Source organism: Monodon monoceros, unplaced genomic scaffold (assembly GCF_005190385.1).
Source record: "Monodon monoceros isolate NGI ecotype Baffin Bay Population unplaced genomic scaffold, NGI_Narwhal_1 Super_Scaffold_1, whole genome shotgun sequence".
NCBI lineage: Eukaryota > Metazoa > Chordata > Mammalia > Artiodactyla > Monodontidae > Monodon > Monodon monoceros.
Window position 1 is genome coordinate 31,034,320 of NW_021703765.1, and position 19,790 is coordinate 31,054,109.

A 19,790-nucleotide genomic window follows, 5' to 3' on the forward strand; every position below is an offset into this window, starting at 1 on the left:
CTGTGCTCCGCAACGGGAGAGGCCACAACAGTGAGAGGCCCGCGTACCACAAAATAAATAAATAAATAATAAATAAATAAATAAGGAAAAGTATACTCATTGGACACTGAAATAAATAATAATGTTATAAAATAAACTTACCATGTTTTGTACTAGTGGCTAATACTTTATAGGGCGTCAACTTCAAATCCAGATTTTCTTTTCGTAGCAGCTTAAGATCAAAAGTTATATTAACCAAATGAAAAGAATGTTATAAAATAGTTTTGCACGCAAGTACTATAGCACTTTAATACACAGAGATTTAGAAGGTAAACCTAAATTAAGGCTTAATTAAATCAATTAATTTAACTTTGATCATCAAAATAAATGTATTAAGCACTTTACACGGTGGTATGTCAAATTTCTTATCTTTTTCTAGATCACTGTCAGTTTTCGATGAACAGAAGGGTTCCTCCTAAGGATTTATGCAGGCCTTACTGGTCACAAAGTATTTTAGAACACAGAAAAAGGAAATGAGGACAAATATTTTCCTTTATAAGCCAGGGACAGAAACAGGATTTTAAAAAGAAGAAGATTTAATTGACTAAGAGGAAGAAAATTACTAAATTTAACACTGAAAGAACTTAACTGGGAAAAACATTTTTATAAAAAGGAACACATGCAGCTTCATTTTATACTAATCATAAGAGCCATCCTGCAGTGTACAAAAACAACTAAATTTGCTCAAGATCAAGTGGAGATTGTTCAGCTTTCTAGGACTGCATCTGAATGTTACAAAACAATTCTGTCCATGCACAGCATATCCACTAAATCATCAATTTCTAAAATGAAAAAATGTTCCCTACCAACATAAGGTTATGTTCACCTTGTCCATGAGTGAAATGATTTGGAGAATAAGTTGATCTTGGCGTAAATCATCCCCATGCTTAAATATAACTGGATATTTGCCTCCATCTTCTGTCTTAAAGAATAACTGTGCAGGCATAAGGGCACTCTGGAAATAAAAATATTATTTTCAAATTATATAAGATGGAAATGTGGGGAAATTTATAATAATCTAAAGAACTGAGTCTAATAAAGAAAACAAATAATAATAACCTTAATTTATACAGGCCATGAGAAATAATAGCATAAAAAGTATCAGACAGAGGGATGAACAGACGTGTGACAAAGCAAATACAGTAAAATGTTAATAACAGGATAGAAGAAGTGGGTATACAGCTGTTTACTGTGAAAGTCTTTCAACTTTGCTGTATGTTTGAAAACTTTCGTATAAAATGTTGGGGGAAAAGACAACAAAAATGCTTCAAAGAATATATGTTTAGAACTACAACCTCTAGTGGACTGAAACTCCAAACTTTAAATTATCTTAAATTTGTAGTATCCTTTTATCACCTCAGGCAAAATATATTTTATAAATTACCTTGTACCCTAGCTCACAAAAGCTCAAGAAGAACTGGAAGTGATCTCCCTAAAGATAAATGATAAGCAAGAGGTTCTTTGTTGTAATTTCCCTTTTCAGATTTGGATCTGATTCTGAAATTTAGATTTCATCTGAAATCTAATGCAAGCAGCTGACAATCTCAGGATAACTAAGCACTAATCCCAGTGCCTTAAGGGGTTCACTCCCCATGGAGATCTAGCTTTCATTCTTAAGCTAAGGTTTACAAAATACTGTTTAAAAATACTGAAAACTAGGTGCATAACCTTTTCAGCTCTAAGGAGTTCATAAAAAGACAACAGGAATTCATGGATTCCCCTACAACTCTGTGCAGACATTTCAGTGTATGTACAAGCATATGGGTAACATTCTAAAGTATCCAATCCATCACTTTCACTGGACCCTTAAAGACATTCATGACTCAAAAATGGTTAAAAATTATAATGCTAGAGTTATGTAGTAAACACTCTAGAACCATTAATTGCTAACTGCAATTCAGAATTTTTAAGAATGTCCACATACTTAATAAGGGCTGGAAGAAAAAAATCAGGACTGAATATTAGGATTAAAAAGCTGTCCCATGATATTTTATTGACCATCTACTTTGTGTACATAAGACATAATTATAAAATTATATTATTAAGGGAAAAATGGATCCAGAATACACCTAACAATAATGATAGATTCTTATGCCCCACTCTTACAACTCCTGCTCTATGTCTTAGATATTCTTTTTCATCCTGTTTGCAAAAAAATAATAAAAATCCTTTTTTGATTCACTGGTTTTGATTAGTCCTAAGGGAATGAGAATATTAGAAGCAGGTCTTATTTGGGAGTTCTAGCATGAACTAAGAAATACTTGCATTTTCTCTCCTGTACCAACATTTTTCAAATTGCAGGATATAATTCAATAATGAGTTTTAAAACCAATTAAATAGGTTGCAAACAACATTTAAAAATTAATGCAATAGAATAGTTTTTAAAAGAATAGAAACTATTAGAGTCCATAATATGCAGTAAGGTTAAGTACTGCTTTACGAAACTTACGTTGCAGTTGTGTGCGCTGGGCTGCCATGGGCTGCCTTTAAACACACCCTTAAAAAAATCAACCATTTTTTACTGTAATCACACCCCTTTCCATATACCCAAGTTGTTGATCTATGAGCCCTTTCTTATCTGATACAAAGTAATATCCCAATGCAACTTATGCCCTTCCACCCTTAGAATCAGAAGACCTAAAACATCATGCCTCAGAGAGACCTTTCAATATGATGCCCAGCAGATAATGATGCTTCTTCACAAGTAATGATGCTCAGCCCTTTGGCCTGCTTAGAGAAGGCAGCTGCTACCAGTTCTTTCTAACTATCCAGGTGGTGGCCAGCCAAAAGAAAGTCTGGCATGCTATTAAGGACTAAAGAGAATTACTACACTTGAAAATACAAGAAAAAATTTAAGTCATAGGTTAACTAGAACTCATATCTAACCACGGGAACTTATAATGTCTAAGTTTGCGATTTAACTTTTAATTTTTTTAAAAAAAAAGCTTACATGAGAAAAATCAGGTGATTAATAAATAGTTCAAAAATTAAAGATTAAAAAATCCAGATATAAAAATATTTTATACATTTCACATAAAATGTCTACTGATAATACAAAAAGATCTTAAAACAAAACACACTGATAAATAAAAGGTATCTTTTTTCAAAGGTAGTGTCTAAAATTACCTTAAATAATGTAGCTGTTTCTGGGATTATTCCTCTAATTTTCACCTGGGGTTCTAAAGGCAATGGGATAAGTTCCACATCTGACAAGTTCATCTTTTCGTTGTCTCCAAGCAATGCCTGTAGTCTCTCATTCTAGGAGAACAAGTTAGAAAGTACTAATTAGGTTAAAATGGAAAAGGGGTTTTTAAAGCATATGGTAAAGACATAAAGACTGATTCTATTAACTTTAAAATATTTGCAAAGCACCATAAAAGTATATGCAAAGTAATACAACATAAAGGAGAGAGTACGTGTGAGAGACAAGCACTTATAATCCACCTGACAAAAGCAGCAGCATGCTTTAAAAGGAGCAATCCCTTGACCTATGAAAAGTTGGACTTTCATAAGGTTAGGGAATATGTTTCTGTTGCTGCAACTGATAATCAGGAATATACTCAAGCTGGACTTAAAGATGCAATTTCTATTTTCAAAGGATCTGTGAAGTCACAAGGAGAAACTAATTTCATTTGAAGCTTAATTTCTCATGACCAAATATTAAGCAAGAATTTCATTAGCTGTTCCATTGCATGTATTGGGTTTAGAAAGTAAACTCAATTTACTTGGACCTTACCTTTTACTGTTCATTGACTCTGTCTGATTGAACTTTTCCCAAGATATCACCATTTATTTATTTCCTTTAGCTCACATGCACACTGCATTGAGCCAAGATTTCAGAAATTGAGAAATTCAAGCCATGATGAAACAGCTTTGTCATTTAGCAGCATCTATAGTGTTTAGACCAAGCCCATCTATTCAATTTCAAAATAACAATCTATTTCCTTTGAAAGCTGTGAGAGTATTGCATTCTTTAAACAGGTGAGCTTGTTCTTAAAGGGAGAAAACTTGACCTAATACACTGGGCTTCTTCCTATTTCTCAAACATGTCACACATGCTCCCATATCAGGGCCTTTGTGCTTGCACCTCCTCTGGCTGGAATAGTCTTCTCTAGTTATTCAGTGGCTTGCTCCCCTACTTGCTTCAGGTTTCTGTCCAAATGTCAACTCTCAGTGAGGCCTTCCTGACTATTCCATTGAGAAGTGAAAAGCTGCCTTAATACTCGAACCCAGCACTTCCTATTCCCCTTTCCAGCTTTTTCTCCAAAGCACATGACGCTATCTAGCATAAAATATATTTTACTTATTTTGTTAACTTTCTCCTCCAACAGGAATGTAAGGTCCTTACATTCTAAAGGTAGGGATTTTTATATTCACCTCTGTATCCTCAGAACCTAGAAAAGTGCCTGGCACACAGGAGGCATGTGATACATTTTTATAGAATAAATATTATAACATAAAGAATCACAAAGTGAAAAGAGACTACTGAACATTCAAAATGAAAGCTTTAATTGTTTTTTAAAAGTGTGGCATCAATGCATTTTTATTGGAACTCAAATATCTACATTCAAAGACCTCAATCAAGAGAATTTTTCCTTAAATGAGATCAGCAAAGGAAAGAAGGTGGCAACAATATTATTATTTGTTTTACCATCTGACACCTAACTCATGGATCCCCTGGCCACACATTTAACGCTGTTGCACTCACCAAGGTAACTCTCTCCCAACTTCGTTATGAGGGATGGAAAAGTACTATTACATATGATTGCAAATTATTAGCTGTAGTCATTTCATTATTCCTAGTAATAACACAAATAATGGTGGTAGAGAGTCATCTTGGCATTTCACTAAAACTCGAGGGCTTGTTTCTAGTAAAACTAATAAAACTATGTTTGTCTTTTATCACATCATGAAAAACTGTCTGAAAAGATTTTTAGCCAATGTTGACACTATATTTAGGACTGTCTGACTTAAAATATAGGAAAAACAATATGTGTTTTGCAATATGTGGCAAAAACAACATTTATTTTGGCGGACTATAAGTGCTGTCTCCAGTAGGAAGTCAACTTCCAGAACAGCGAAAACTGAGGTGTATCCAGAGGCTCATGGGTGGCGAACAAAAGAGTATGTCACGTAAGAACAAACTGCGGTTTAAATACATGCCCCAAACTGACAGTCAAAAGAACAGGAATTCTTTCTGCTGGTGGGCACTGGGGTCACACTGCTGCTCACCAGGGCACCTCTGGAGAGAAGGGCTCCAGGAGGAACAGCAGTAGGAATTTAGTTATTTAACCAGGATTTGTGATTCTTCTCAAAAACAAAGAAAACGCCGACTCAATAAACATGTGTTTCTCTGCAGCCTATTTTCTCCTCCCTAACCTCGTTAACATTATTCCCTGCACGCATCTCTGCCAGACCTGATCCCCTGCCTTTAAATTCCTGACTCAATTTTTCACCTTTTAGTCTCTCCGCCTTCCTCTCACAATTCTGAAGGACAGTAAAATGTGTTGTGGTGTTTTACAAATGTCACCAAGAAAGATTTTCCATTTATGGGATTAGGTAAAGAGAAGATATCAGATGAATCCTTCATATCATTTGGGCAAAAGATCAGGAAAAATAACATCTGAAGAACAGATGCTCATCTATTATCATCAAGTAGAAACCTCACCCCGTTGAGAGCAAAATCAATGTACTGGCCATGAGAACACATTGCCAGTCACTATCACTAGTTCTGCAACCTTGGGTGAGTTACTCTGGACCTTCTTTTTCTCAGAAAAATTCTAGTCTAAATAATCTCTAGAGGTTCTATCCATGTCAAATAAATTGTATTCTAAGATACTAAGATTCTAAAATGAGAGCCAGAAAAGCACTGTAGATAAAAATATGGACTCAGAATGTCTGGGTACAAATCCTAACTTCAACACTTACTAACTGAGGACATCTGGCAAATTACTTAACCTCCTACTACCTACTTTTCCTTACAATCGGGATAATAATAGTACCTAACTTATAGGGTTGTTGTGTGGATAAAAATCAGTGTATATAAACTCATAAAATAGGGTCCCATACATAATCTGTACTTCTAACCACTCCTATTACTATAACAGGCCTCATTTAATTGCACTTCACTTTAGTGCACTATGCAGATATCGATTGCATTGTTTACAAATTGAAGGTCTATGGCAACCCTGTGTCAAGCAAGACTATCGGTGCCAATTTTCCAACAGCACTTGCTCACCTTGTGTCTCTACGTCACATTTTGGTAATTTTCACAATATTTCAAACTTTCTCACTATTATTATACTTGTTATCATGATCTGTGATCAGTGATCTTTGATGTTACTATTGTAATTGATTTGGGGCATCATGAACCAAGCCCATATAAAACGGAGAACCTAATCGATAAAACGTTACGTGCGTTTTGACTGCCCCATTGACCAGCTGTTCTCCCTCTCTCTTCTTCCCCTATTCCCTGAGACACAATGTTGAAATTAGGACAATTTACAACCCTACAATGGCTTTTATGTGTTTAAGTGAAAGGAAGAGTCACAAATCTCTCACTTTAAATCAAAAGCTAGAAATAATTAAGCTAGTGAGGAAGGCATGTTGAAAGCCTAGACAGGCCAAAAGCTAGGCCTCTTATGCCAAACAGCCAAATTGTGAATGCAAAGGAAAAATTCTTGAAGGAAATTAAACTACTATGAACACATGGATGATAAGAAAGCAAAACAGCCTTATTGCTGATCCGGAGACAGTTTTAGTGGTTTGGATAGAAGATCAAACCGGCCACAACATTCCCTTAAGCCAAAGCCTAACCCAGAGCAAGCCCTAACTCTCTTCAATTCTATGAATGCTGAAAGAGGTGAGAAAGCTGCAGAAGAAAAGTCTGAAGCTAGCAGAGCTTGGTTCATGAGGTTTAAGGAAAGAAGCCATCTCTATAGGATCAAAGTGCAAGGTGAAGCAGCAAGTGCTGACGTAGAAGCTGTAGCAAGTTATCCAGAAGATCTAGCTAAGATAATTAACAAAAGCGGTAGATGACACAGCCTTCTTTTCGAAGAAGATGCCATCCAGGACTCTCACAGCTAGAGAGGAGAAGTCAATGCCTTGCTTCAAGGCTTCAAAGGACAGGCTGACTCTCTGGTCAGGGGCTAATGCAGTTGGCAACTTGAAGTTTAAGCCAACGCTTATTTACCATTCCAAAAATCCTAAGGCTCTTAAGAATTATGCTAAATCTACTGCCTGCTCTATAAATGAAGAACAAAGCCTGGATGACATCACATCTGTTTACAATATGGTTTACTGAATATTTTAAGCCCACTGGTGAGATTACTGGTCAGAAAAAAAAAGATTCCTTTCAAAATATGACTGCTCATTGACAATGCACCTGGTCACTCAAGAGTTCTGGTGAAGATGTACAGTGAGTTAATGTTTTTTATACCTGCTAACATAATATCCATTCTGCAGCCCATGGATCAAAGTCTGATTTTGACTTTCAAGTCTCAGTACTTAAAAAATACTATCATAAGGCTGTGAGTGTTAGTGATTCCTCTGATGGATATGGGCAAAGTAAATTGGCAATGTTCTGGAAAGGATTCACCATTCTAGATGCCATCAAGAATAACTGTGACTCATAGAAAGAGGTCAAAATATCAACATTAACAGGAGTTTGGAAGAAGTTGATTCCAACTCTTAGGATGACTTTGGGAGGTTCAAGACTTCTGTGGAAGAAGTAACTAGCAAGATAGCTAGACTTAGAAGGGGAGCCTGAAACTGTGACTGAATTGCTGCAAACTCATGATGAAACTAACAGATGAGAGGCTGCTTCTTAGGGATGAGCAAAGGAAGGTAGTTTCTTGAGATGGAATCTACTTCTGGTGAAGATGCTATGAATATTGGTGAAATGACAAACAGAGGATTTAGAATATTCCATAAAGTTTGTTGATAAAGCAGTGGCAGGGTTTGAGAGAACTAACTCCAATTTTGAAAGAAGTTCTACTATGGGTAATAATGCTGCCAATGAGCACTGCATGCTACAGTGAAAACAAATTGTTAGTGAAAGGAAGAGTCAACTGACGTGGCAAAGATTAATTATCTTCATTGTTGTCTTATTCTACAAAATTGCCCCAGCCACTCCAACCTTCAGCAACCACCACTCTGATCAGTTAGCAGCCACATCATCGAGGCAAGGCCTTCCATCAGCAAAAAGATTATGATTCTCTGAAGGCTCAGATGATGGCTAGCGTTTTTTAGCAATATTTTTAATTAAGGTATATACATTGCTTTCTTTAGGCATAATGCCATTGCACACTTAACAGACTACAGTATAGTCTATACTATACAGTATAGTGTAGACCTAACTTTTATATGCACTGGGAAACCAAAACATTCATGTGACTCACTTTATGGTGATATTTGCTGTACTGCAGTGGTCTGGAACAGAACCTGCAATATCTCCGAGGTATGGCCGTAATTGCATGATAAGAATTCCATAAAATATATCAACCAAAGAGACAGTACCAAAACTCAGTATTTTATGATACCAAGACATTATTAGTCATAAACAGAAAGCAAAGCCCAAAGGTTTACCTTTTTCTTACGATTTCCACTTTCACGCTGAACTGCCTTCATTAGGTGCACCAGCCGATCTACAAAGGTCTGCTGTGCAGCCAACAAAGAACGCATAACTCTGACAGACTTATCACCCTGAAGGGATTCAAAGGAAAGAAAAATTAATTCTATGTAGCATAATGATTAGGGTTTCTTCAATAGCATGGGTGATCTTTATTCTTTTAACAGCCACAAACTTCAACACAAAGTAGTATTGAAAAAAATTATCTTTATTCAGAGAGAATGATAAACCTGTTATCTTAAACACCGCCAACTCTTCCACAATTGAAAATTAACTGAATCTTCAGCGAATACTTGTCTATCAAAAATTGCACTTTTTTTCCCACACGCAACCATGTGACAAGATAGAATTCATTCACCCAAAATGTATTCACTCACCAGTTCAATAAATATCTGGAAGCCTATAATTTCTTCAAAAATGTGCTGGGCATACAGCAGAAACAATACTATCCTCAGGGAAATAAATATATACTTAAAAAAAAAAGTTCTCAAAGAGTAATATGATATGCTTGCTTAGTAAAACAGAAGTCATAAAAACTAAATGCTATAAAGTCTCATGTAGTAATTCTCAGTTCATAAAATATTATAAAATAACATTTTCTCATTTAATCTCTCCAATTACATGGATAAAGGCAGCTTGGCAATTGTCATCCTTATTTCGAAGATGGAAATTTATGCTCAAAGAGACTGAAATTTCCTCACAGGATGACAAAGGTTATAAGTGACAGAGATTATGAGAGGACCAACTGCTTATCTGCTAGTCAGTTAGATATAGAGAATCTCTGGCCTCTGAGAACTGTACAAAAGTTTAGACTCAAAGAGTTCAATAAGATGTGACTTAAGTTTTTAAGAAAATTTAAATGAAACATGAAACAGCAGATAAAGATGCTCTGAAGTAAAATATTACATTTCTACAGCAAATCACAGTTAATGTCGTGACAGTTTTCTTTTCATTGCCTGTGCACCTTCTGCTGGCTGAACTGTGACACTGCCTTAACAATCACAAGAATACCGGGCGAAAAATGGCTTACATACCTCTAGAAACTATAAAAGCAAAAATATAAGTTATATAGAAAGTATCTGTAATATGATCATTACCAGATTTATATAAATAAACCTAGTCTTAAAAATAAAAACAGAGAGTGAAATAAAAAAGCAAAGCTTTGGGGGTCTTCTGTTCCAGGTATAGGTTTATTTTATTAAATCAGGGGTCAACAAACTTACTATAAAGGGCCAAGGATTAACTACTTTAGGTCTTGTTGACTACAGAGATTCCATACCAGATATTTATCTCCTATTGGAGTACAAAAGTGACCACAAACAATATGAAAACAAATGAGCATGACTATGTCCCAATAAAATTTTACTTATGAACACTGAAATGTGAATTTCACATAATTTTCATGTGTCACAAAGTATTATTCCTCTTGTGATTTTTTACAACTATTTAAAAATAAAAATCCTTAGCTCATAGGGCATACCAAAACAGGCAATAGGCCGGATATGTCCCATGCACCGTATCTGCCAACCCCTACATTAAATGGTTACCTTCAACAATGCTTGGCTGAACCGTCTCATTACATTCAAGTACATCTCATGGGTCTTTGGATCTCTCTGCTGAGTATCTTGATCTTCACATTCCACTATCACATACCTTAAAAATGTTAAGTCATTCATGTAAATGTGAAATGAAACTCAGAATCATTTTGTAAACACTTATGCCTTTCCATTAAAACAGATCAATTCACATTTGCAAAAATAATTAATGGCAGTAATGAAACACATTTTATTATCACTCTTTTTAAAGCTGAAAATTCAGGAACATATATAACCTTCTATAAAGGTAAATTAATAACAGAATGCCTTAATGTGTACAATATCCTAGACTTTCTAAAAAATTTGGCATCAAAATGAGCATTTTCTCCTAATGCTTTATGAGGTACACAGAGCATTAACATCTTCAGAAATTATATAAGCTCACAAATCTACCAAGTAACTCATGAACAAAAATATTTTCAAAATATATGTAATACTTTTGGTATTACATAAGGCTCTCTTATTCTGGGGAAAACCAACAACAACAACAACAACACTGAAGCTTTTTTCATTAACATACCTCTGAAAGATAAATTAAAATCTTAATTTTTCCTTTCATATCCAATTTCCCCATTTCTCAAAATTCCATATATAATCTTCAATTTTTCCATCATAAAATTGTGGTTTTAGAGAGTTAAAAAATTTTAAATATAAATATAGTCTTAAACCTAAACTGCTTATACAATTCATATAATCATATAAATAATGACCTGGATTAGATTTTAGAGGTTGTCTAATCCAGTGTTTCCAACTGTTCTGATTGGAACAAGCCATACTAACAAATACATTTTAGATCACAACTCGTTACACACAGCCCACGTGTGCACACAGATGCATAAAACTGAAAAAAATTTCACAAAGCAATATTCTATGAACAATATGTTAATATTTGTTACTCTGTTCTATTTCACTTTTCTTTAAATAACAAATGCTAGACTGTGAGCCTTAAAATTGATTTCAGTGGATAATGATGTGCAGTTTCAAACTTGCTTATTTTATCAATAGCAAAACTTAGAGGTGGCTGTATCTTGCCCACGGTGGCACAATTGGTTGACTGAAGAGCTGAAATCAGAACCCTGGACTCTGGGGTCCTCGGCTAGAATTCTTTCTACTAAGCTTACTCTCACAGTTTGACCTTTAAAAACCACATGAAACTTTTCAACTTCCTTAACTGATAGTATTTCACAAATCTCAAATCACAGGGCTTACTATTTTCCTTTATACTATTTCTGGAAAGAAAATAGTTAACCATCTAGAAGGTAAACTTCATAAGAGCAGAGAGCTTACCTGTCCATCTTGATACCCTCCTCAGCACTTCCATGCCTGGTTCATAATACTCAATATATTATTGTTGAATGAAAGACCCCAATTTCATGGATTTAACAAGTATCTCAATGTTGATAATTCTCAAATATGAATATATATCCCTTTTCCCACATCTAAGGCCTAACTTTGCATGTCATTAGGTGATCTGCTTTTATATTCAACTACCCTAATTTTCAAGCAGCAGATCCCCTTTTCAAGACACTGCTTGTCATTTTTAACTGAAGATGTGTAAAACTGAAGTTATCACACTACATGAGTTATTTTTCTATCTCAATTGAAGGCATTATCAATATTTCAGGAATTTAGGCTACAGTTTGAATCACGTAAGGTTGTAACCAAACCAGAGAACACAGGTTCTACCTAAAAGTATAACTGGCACTTTGTGTTTAATTTGTGGTCTGTGCATCTAGAGCCAAACGTAGATTACATTCCCTCACTTCAAACGCCTATATCCAATTAGTCACTAGGCCCTGTTGATTTTTTCCTAAAAAATGCTTCTTGTAGTTGTACTGTACTACTAGCAAGCCCTGTCTGGAATCAACCAGCAGATACCTCTCACCTAGCTTCTCTAACTCTAAAAACAAACCCCTTATTGATCAATACAATCATCCAAATTTTTCTTCTTTAAACTACCTTCATCATGTCCCACCTATATTAACAAAAACATCAATGGTTCCCGCTTTTCTACTATTTTAAAACAGTTTCTGTGGCCATAAGCTTCTGGTTCAAACTTCCACCATCTCCAATTCATGCATTCACACTCCAATCAGCTCGACTCCCCACCACCCCCACTTTGTGCTTTCGCTCATGTTTCGGTGCTGTCCAGAAACACCTTCCCACCTCCACCTTTCCTTATTCTACCCACCCTTCAAATACAGGTGACACTCCGTCTCTTCCAGGAAGTTTTTGCAAACCCTAACAACTTCTTTCTCCTCTGCCTTCCTAAAACAGGCACAGCCTCTCATACAACTTGTGCTGATAATGTTACCTTGCTCGTCACTGTTTCACACATTTACTCCTAGCTCCTTTCAGAGACTATAAAGAAACCGATGCCAGATTCCGTATCTTAAAAATCTTTAGTAGCCCTTGACATACACAATATAGTCTTACACAAAGAAATGTTTTAAAGGTTGATACAAGTTAAGAGCCTTCTCCCACTGACTTCCCAGGTGATCTGGAAGTCCTCAGAGTTGTATAACCTAACAATAGAATTTTCTGTAAAGTGGTATGAGGAACTAAACCCTGACACTATATCTACCTTATAGAATGAGAGTTCTAAACCAAAAATTCAAGAAAGCATTTTTCAATCTTGAAACTGTCAATACAGATTCAAACCCAGTCCATACTCTCTAACCCTTTAAAGTCCTTGACTATTCCCATCACCTTAGTATATTCATTGTGTTTTCCTGTGTTTACACGGCAACTCCTTTCTAAAGGAGTAATACAGATGACCACAATATACGGCTCCACTGCTTTGTTCAGGTCCCATTGACTGCCAAGTAAACACAATGGCTGCAGCTGCGTGATAAAGGTCACATATCAAACACCTCTCAAAATCATTCAAGCCAAAGTTCTTATGCAAAGGAAAAGTCCATCTAAAATAAAAATGACAGTGTCATCTCCAAAATGAAGGACAAATTTAGATCAAGACTAGAAGACCTAGATTTGAGTCACTTCTGAATTCTCTGTTCTCAGCAGTAAGGAGACTCTACAAAACACTCTCAGGTGCTACCTTGAAACCTGTCATCTTCAAGTAGAAATGCAGACAAAATTGCCTGGGTACCCATCGTATGATGACATCAGTGGGCTACCTGTTTCCTGGCAATTTCATTTTGTGAGGTAAATAACCTTATTACCTTGAAAGGTCTTAAAAGTTATAGAAAAACATGTCAGGGCAGCCAGAGTTTACTTTCAATTTCAACATACTGGAATAGCTATAAAAATAAAAAAAAACTGCAACAATTTATAGATCCTGATGCCCAACACTTTACAGACTGGAGACTATAACTCCCCTCTGAGGTTTAAAATGTTGACACTATTCATTTTAAAAGGATTGTCTGTACTACTGTAGGCCTCTAAGGATTCAACTATAGCAGGAATCCTGTTTAAATCAATGGAAAGGGAACAAATGAACAAGGAAATTCAAAATGTTCAAAAGGAAAGAGCACAATCAAGTAAAATTTATATTTTAATACATTTGTTATAATAGAGTAAGCTTAGACTGAGAGGCATATAAATTGTTACATATGATTAATATTTTTATACTATACTGTCCAGGTTCAAAGGAATAGAATGATTATTTTAAGTCAATTATTTGAAATTATTTCCCATATTTTCACCCTACAATCACAAAAGTGGTGTGTACCAAAGTCAGAAGTCCACATCAATAGCTTTTTCTTCCCCATGAGTGTTTCTGAATATGAAATATGCAGACTATAAATATGGGAAAAACAATTACTCCTCAGAGAATGAATAGACATAGCACATGCTATTGCATCAGTGAATCAGAGACATAGTGGGAAAACACAAATCAAATCTAAGTTTGATGGAATGCTTATAAGACTGGGAGCTAGGACTGTACTTTGTTTATTATCTATGGAGAAAACAAAGTGCTCTTTCTGAACAGAAACTGTTGCCTCGTTGGAAACTGCTCATCTAATAGGTTTCCTACTGTTCAGCTGCTTTCAGAATGGTTTGAAAACTCTTCCTACTGGAAATAAGATATCAAAGATGCTATCTCAACTAATTTCAAATTTTACAATGAAATCTGGTCTGTACTCAAATCCAAATACATAATTTTAAACACCACATAATCAGTATACATACATACAGCTCTTGTAATAGTGACTACTCTAGACTATAAATTCTGAGCCAGAGTAAACTTTCCATGAATATCACAAGGAAATAAAAATATCTATAAAGGAATTCTTAGTAAATGATTTTTAAAATATATAAAACCTTAATTTTAAATACCTAAGAAGCTTAAAAGTACTTACTCAAACCTTGGCACTGTGCCCCACACATTTTTTTTTTAATTTCCATTGAATTATTTACCCAGATTTTTATGAGGAAATATTTTTCCATAACACCAGTGAATAGACATACACTTAAGAATTCAGATTAGAATATGGAGAACATTAGGAAGCAAGAGGTTACATTAAAAGGAAATAGTACCTATCTTGTAATAAATGATTTCTAAGCAAAATTTTCAAAGTAAAAATGGTGATTAACAACTAGCCAAAACATTTTGTGGATGTATTTTCAAGGACATACTGAAAGTTACAGTGAGGGAAACGTGGTTTATGAATATTATATTAAATTCTAAAGTAAAAGCAAGGAACTATTTTTCCTCCCACTACTAAGGCCAACAGGAAAAATAAAATTACAGGTCCCAAAGGGGGGGGAAAATGAGTGATTTAGTTAAGATTGTTGAAAGGGGAAAAAATGAGTGATTTAGTTAAGACTGTTGAAAGTGGTTTTTCTTCAATGAGAAGAGAACCGTGAAGGCTGAAACTAAAGAAATATTTGTTATGTAAGTAATGAACACCCACGTTTATTAAAGAGCCTTTGATTTATTTATCTACTTATTGGCTACAAGGGCAGTATCCAGATAAGATTATGTTTGGAGAGTGGGAAAATGAAGTTAATGATTTGACCTACAGGACAGTTCTCCAACTCAGTCTAAAACACGGAAAGCAAAACACCTCACTATTCTTCAAAAACAATTACCTTTCAGAATGAACAGCTATTAATTTGTACTGTTTAAGTTAACCGCAGTAAACTGAGCAGTAAGATTAGATCAGAGATCATTTCTACAGTTAAAAAAAGTATCAAGTTTGGGCTTCCCTCGTGGCGCAGTGGCTGAGAGTCTGCCTGCTGATGCAGGGGACACGGGTTCATGCCCTGGTCCGGGAAGATCCCACATGCCGCAGAGCGGCTGGGCCCGTGAGCCATGGCCGCGGAGCCTGCACGTCCGGAGCCTGTGCTCCTCAACGGGAGAGGCCACAACAGTGAGAGGCCCGCATACCGCAAAAACAACAACAACAACAACAAAAAGTATCAAGTCTGTCAGGAAGTTTAAAAAAATGTTCTCTTAAATGTACAGAAAGCTTCAGGTAGAGCTTACCCAACTGGCTCTGCCCTTTGTTTGCTCTATAAAACTAGATAAGGCTCTCTTGTCTAGTGTTTAATCCTAGCGCTTTCTTTAATTGAACCAAAATATTTCTCACTGTGGCTTAAGCTACTTGTTCTTTACACTTTAGAATTCTATGACAGATAAAGGGAGCCATGCTTCACATTAATTGTGTCTCAGTAAATCAGTTAGCTTTTCTATGCCTCAGTTCCTCTCTTTCTTTCATGTAACTCACTCAGGAAACCTGCTCTCATGTAAAATAGATATTTACACTTGCCCTATTTAACTTCACAGAACAAATGAGAAAAGGTCACTGACAATACTCTGTAAATGGCAAAATGTGAGATAAATGATCCAATCCTAGTTCAGGTTTTACCAAGTTCAGCTACATCATGCCTCTGCCTCAGTTTCCTCATGTATAAGTAACTTCAAATTCTAATTTTCTGTCCTTGCATGATTCCAGTGTTTTAGTAAATAATGTGAAAATACATACTCCTGAAGGACAGTGAAGTATCATACTTACACTACTTAAACAGCATAAAAGGCAAGCAGACATCAAACTGAAAAAAACGATTATCTTACCCAGTTTTATCTTAGATCCTGGAAAGTTAGTGAAAGGAAGAGAAACTCTGGTGCTAATAAGCATTTCCATTAGCACAGCTGTAAAGAAATACAGCTAGTGTGACAGGGCGAGAGAGAGGCATGGACATATATACACTAACAAACGTAAGGTAGATAGCTAGTGGGAAGCAGCCGCATGGCACAGGGATATCAGCTAGGTGCTTTGTGACCGCCTGGAGGGGTGGGATAGGGAGGGTGGGAGGGAGGGAGACGCAAGAGGGAAGAGATACAGGAACATATGTATATGTATAACTGATTCACTTTGTTATAAAGCAGAAACTGACACACCGTTGTAAAGCAATTATACCTCAATAAAGATGTTAAAAAAAAAAAAAGAAATACAGCTAGATATAAATACTGCATAGGCTTTTGATGATTGCTCATACTTTATTTTAAACTGCCTTTTTGTTTACAGTATGGGAAAAAACAGTCTTGAACAGTGATGAGAAAATAAACAAAAAATTATTTCACATACCAGTATAAATAATTAGCCAGTGTTGAGTTTTTGCAGGCTCTTGATATCAAGAAGGTACACAGATCTTGCTGAAAGAATTAAAAGAAATGTATACATATTATATTACCATCTGTTATTAACAAGGGGGAAATAAGAGAGTCTACATTTGCCTATCGGTTTTCATCTACATATCTATGTCACAGATCATATTTTCATGCATCCATCTATCCCTCCATCCCACCATCCAGTATTTATTCTAAACCAGGTGATATGTGAGAGGCTAAGGACACCATGGTTTGCAGAGTTCCTTGTCCTACTGGAAGCTTAACATTTGGTGGAGGAGAGAAGCATTAAAGGAAGTCACAGTAATAGTTTAGAATGGGAGGTCAGAAGGCAGCAACGAGGATGTGATATTTAGGCAAGAGCAAAATGACGATATGTACAAAGGCCCTGAACCTAACTGTTCAAGGAACTTTTAAAAGGCTCAATGTAGCTGAAATATAGCGAACACTAAAGTAAAGGATGCTGAAAAGGTAGGCAAAAGCCAAATTGTGAAGACCTTTAAGGTCACACTACTGAGTATGGATTTTATTTTATTTATTTTATTTTTTTGGCTGCATTGGGTCTTAGTTGTGGCATGTGGGATCTTCGTTGAGGCATGTGGGATCTTTCGTTGTGGTGCACGGGCTCTTCACTGCAGTGTGCGGGCTTCTCTCTAGTTGTGGCATGCGGGTTTTCTCTTCTCTAGTTGTGGCACGCAGGCTCCAGGGTGCATGGGCTCTGTAGTTTGCAGCACACAGTCTCTCTAGTTGAGGTGCATGAGCTCAGTAGTTGTGGCGCCCAGGCTTAGTTGCCCCGCGGCATGTGGGATCTTAGTTCCCTGACCAGGAATGGAACCCACATCCCCTGCACTGGAAGGTGGATTCTTTACCACTGGACCACCAGAGAAGTCCCTTTTTTATTAAAAAAAAAATAAGACACATTTTAACAGAAAAACAAATGATTGCTATCTTATACACTGCATTTTCTTCAGAAAATCTAGAGCAAAGGATAGCTCATATTTCTATAATAGTTCAACACCACAGACTGAAAACAGAACTATTGAGAAAACAGCTGAACTTGCACAGGAAGTCTACTTCCCCTTATTGCAGAATTCAAGGTTTCTCAGATGACAATACAGAGTCAAACGCAATGGATAAAACTTTGCAGATTGCCTGTGCTTGTTCCAGGCTGCTGCACTGGTAAACCCACAGGCTGTATTCTTCGTTGCTGGCATCTGTGGTCTTCAGAGCCAATAAGCTTTTTCCTGCCCCCAGACCATCATCATAACAGATCATCCAGATGATAAAATATAGAGTGTGCCGATGCAAAACATCAGACTGATCTGATGTGGATACTTTTATACCATACTTAGAAACAACTAATAAATTCTTCCTCCAGACGAACAAAAGACAACTTTCCATCTTGCTGGGTGACATCTATATAATTTACCAGGTCTAGTCGCCCTTCAAGACTTTTCCCCTCAGAGAGTTTCAGTTTCTCAATGGCACCAACATACTTTATTCGAAATTCTGCACAGGTATCTGAATGACTGTTGCTTTGTACTGAGCTCTGGGTGTAATCAATATCAAGCCTTGCCACAGTGCTGAATCAAGAAAGCCCTCCAAGGCTGGAATCTACAGACTTGCTCTTAGTACTGATTTCACTATTCTGGGAGCTGCTACTGCACTGTCGTTTTTGGCTTTCTCGAACATCTTCCACCATAGCTTAATCCAGAGGCGCCCCCTACAGAATCGAACACTATTTTGTCGTCTTCAAAGGTTCCACAGACAGCAGTCTGCACAGATAGCTTCCTTTCCTTCCAACATGGTCAATTCTTGTCAGAAAAACAAGGTACCTCACCGCCACCTGCGATCAGGGTCAGACACCCATCACCATGGCAGCCAGAGCCACGGCAGCCACCCCCATTCTGGATTTTATTTTCAAAGCAATCGCTACTCAACAAAAGATCTAAAGCAGGAGAGTGAGATGATGTGATTTACATTTTCTGAAGATGACTCTATTTGCTCTGAATAGCACAGACCTGAGATCAGTCAGGATGCTATTACAGTAGTCTAGAAGAGTAAACGGTGAGAGTGGAGATAGAGTGAAGTAACAGATTATTAAAATATTTTGGAAATATAATTAATAGAACTTGCTGATGGAGAGGAAGTAGGAAGGAAAAAAAGAATTGACAGTAATTCCCAAATTTATGGATTTAGCAAACGGGTTGATTTGTTACATCACAGATGGAAATTCCAAGTGAGAAACAGGCAAGAGTGTGTGGGGGACAGAGATGTATTTTGAAACATCAAGTTTGAAATGCCTGTCAGATATACAGTAGAGATCATATTTGGAATATATGAATCTAAAACTCAGATGAGAGAAATGTACTAAAAATATAAATTTGAGTTTATCACTACAGCCTAGTGCAAGAGGATAAATTGAGAAAAGAAGAGGACCCTGAGGAACAATAAAGTGTCAAGCAGCGGAGAAAGTGCTGACAAAGGAAACCAAGAAGGAACAGCCAGAGAGGTGAAGAGGAAAACAAGGGATGTATGGTATCATCCAAACCACGAAAAGAGTTAGTTTCTCGGGCTTCCCTGGTGGCGCAGTGGTTGACAGTCCACCTGCCGATGCAGGGGACACAGGTTCGTGCCCCAGTCTGGGAAGATCCCACATGCCGCGGAGTGGCTGGGCCCGTGAGCCATGGCCACTGAGCCTGCGCGTCCGGAGCCGGTGCTCCGCAACGGGAGAGGCCACAACAGTGAGAGGCCTGCGTACCACAAAAAAAAAAAAAAAACAAAAAAAAAAAACAAAGAAAACAAAAACGTGTGAATGAACTTATTACTGAATCAATCCCTTAGTTTTCAAAGGGCAAAATAATGAAACTGGAGGTGAGTGGTTCCTCAAAGGGCTCCCCTAAGGATTCTATGATCCTGTAATTTAAAATTC

The 19,790-nt window shown here is 36.6% G+C and overlaps 1 protein-coding gene and 1 pseudogene across 3 annotated transcripts in view; both read right to left on the bottom strand.

Annotated features, from left to right (window-relative positions):
• PIK3C3 (phosphatidylinositol 3-kinase catalytic subunit type 3) overlaps positions 1 to 19,790 on the bottom strand; it is a 154,629-nt gene that overhangs the window by 53,992 nt on the left and 80,847 nt on the right. For all 3 annotated transcript variants that reach the window (XR_003793238.1, XM_029221215.1, XM_029221225.1), the window contains exons 13-18: positions 16,818 to 16,885; positions 10,216 to 10,321; positions 8,626 to 8,742; positions 3,166 to 3,297; positions 866 to 994; positions 142 to 211 (exon numbers count right to left, since the gene is read on the bottom strand). Coding sequence is in view for 2 of the 3 variants with exons in the window: in XM_029221215.1 (XP_029077048.1) it covers positions 142 to 211; positions 866 to 994; positions 3,166 to 3,297; positions 8,626 to 8,742; positions 10,216 to 10,321; positions 16,818 to 16,885 (622 nt within the window). In the remaining variant the exon portion in view is untranslated. The remainder of the gene's footprint in view (positions 1 to 141; positions 212 to 865; positions 995 to 3,165; positions 3,298 to 8,625; positions 8,743 to 10,215; positions 10,322 to 16,817; positions 16,886 to 19,790) is intronic.
• LOC114894491 lies at positions 17,656 to 19,259 on the bottom strand (annotated as a pseudogene).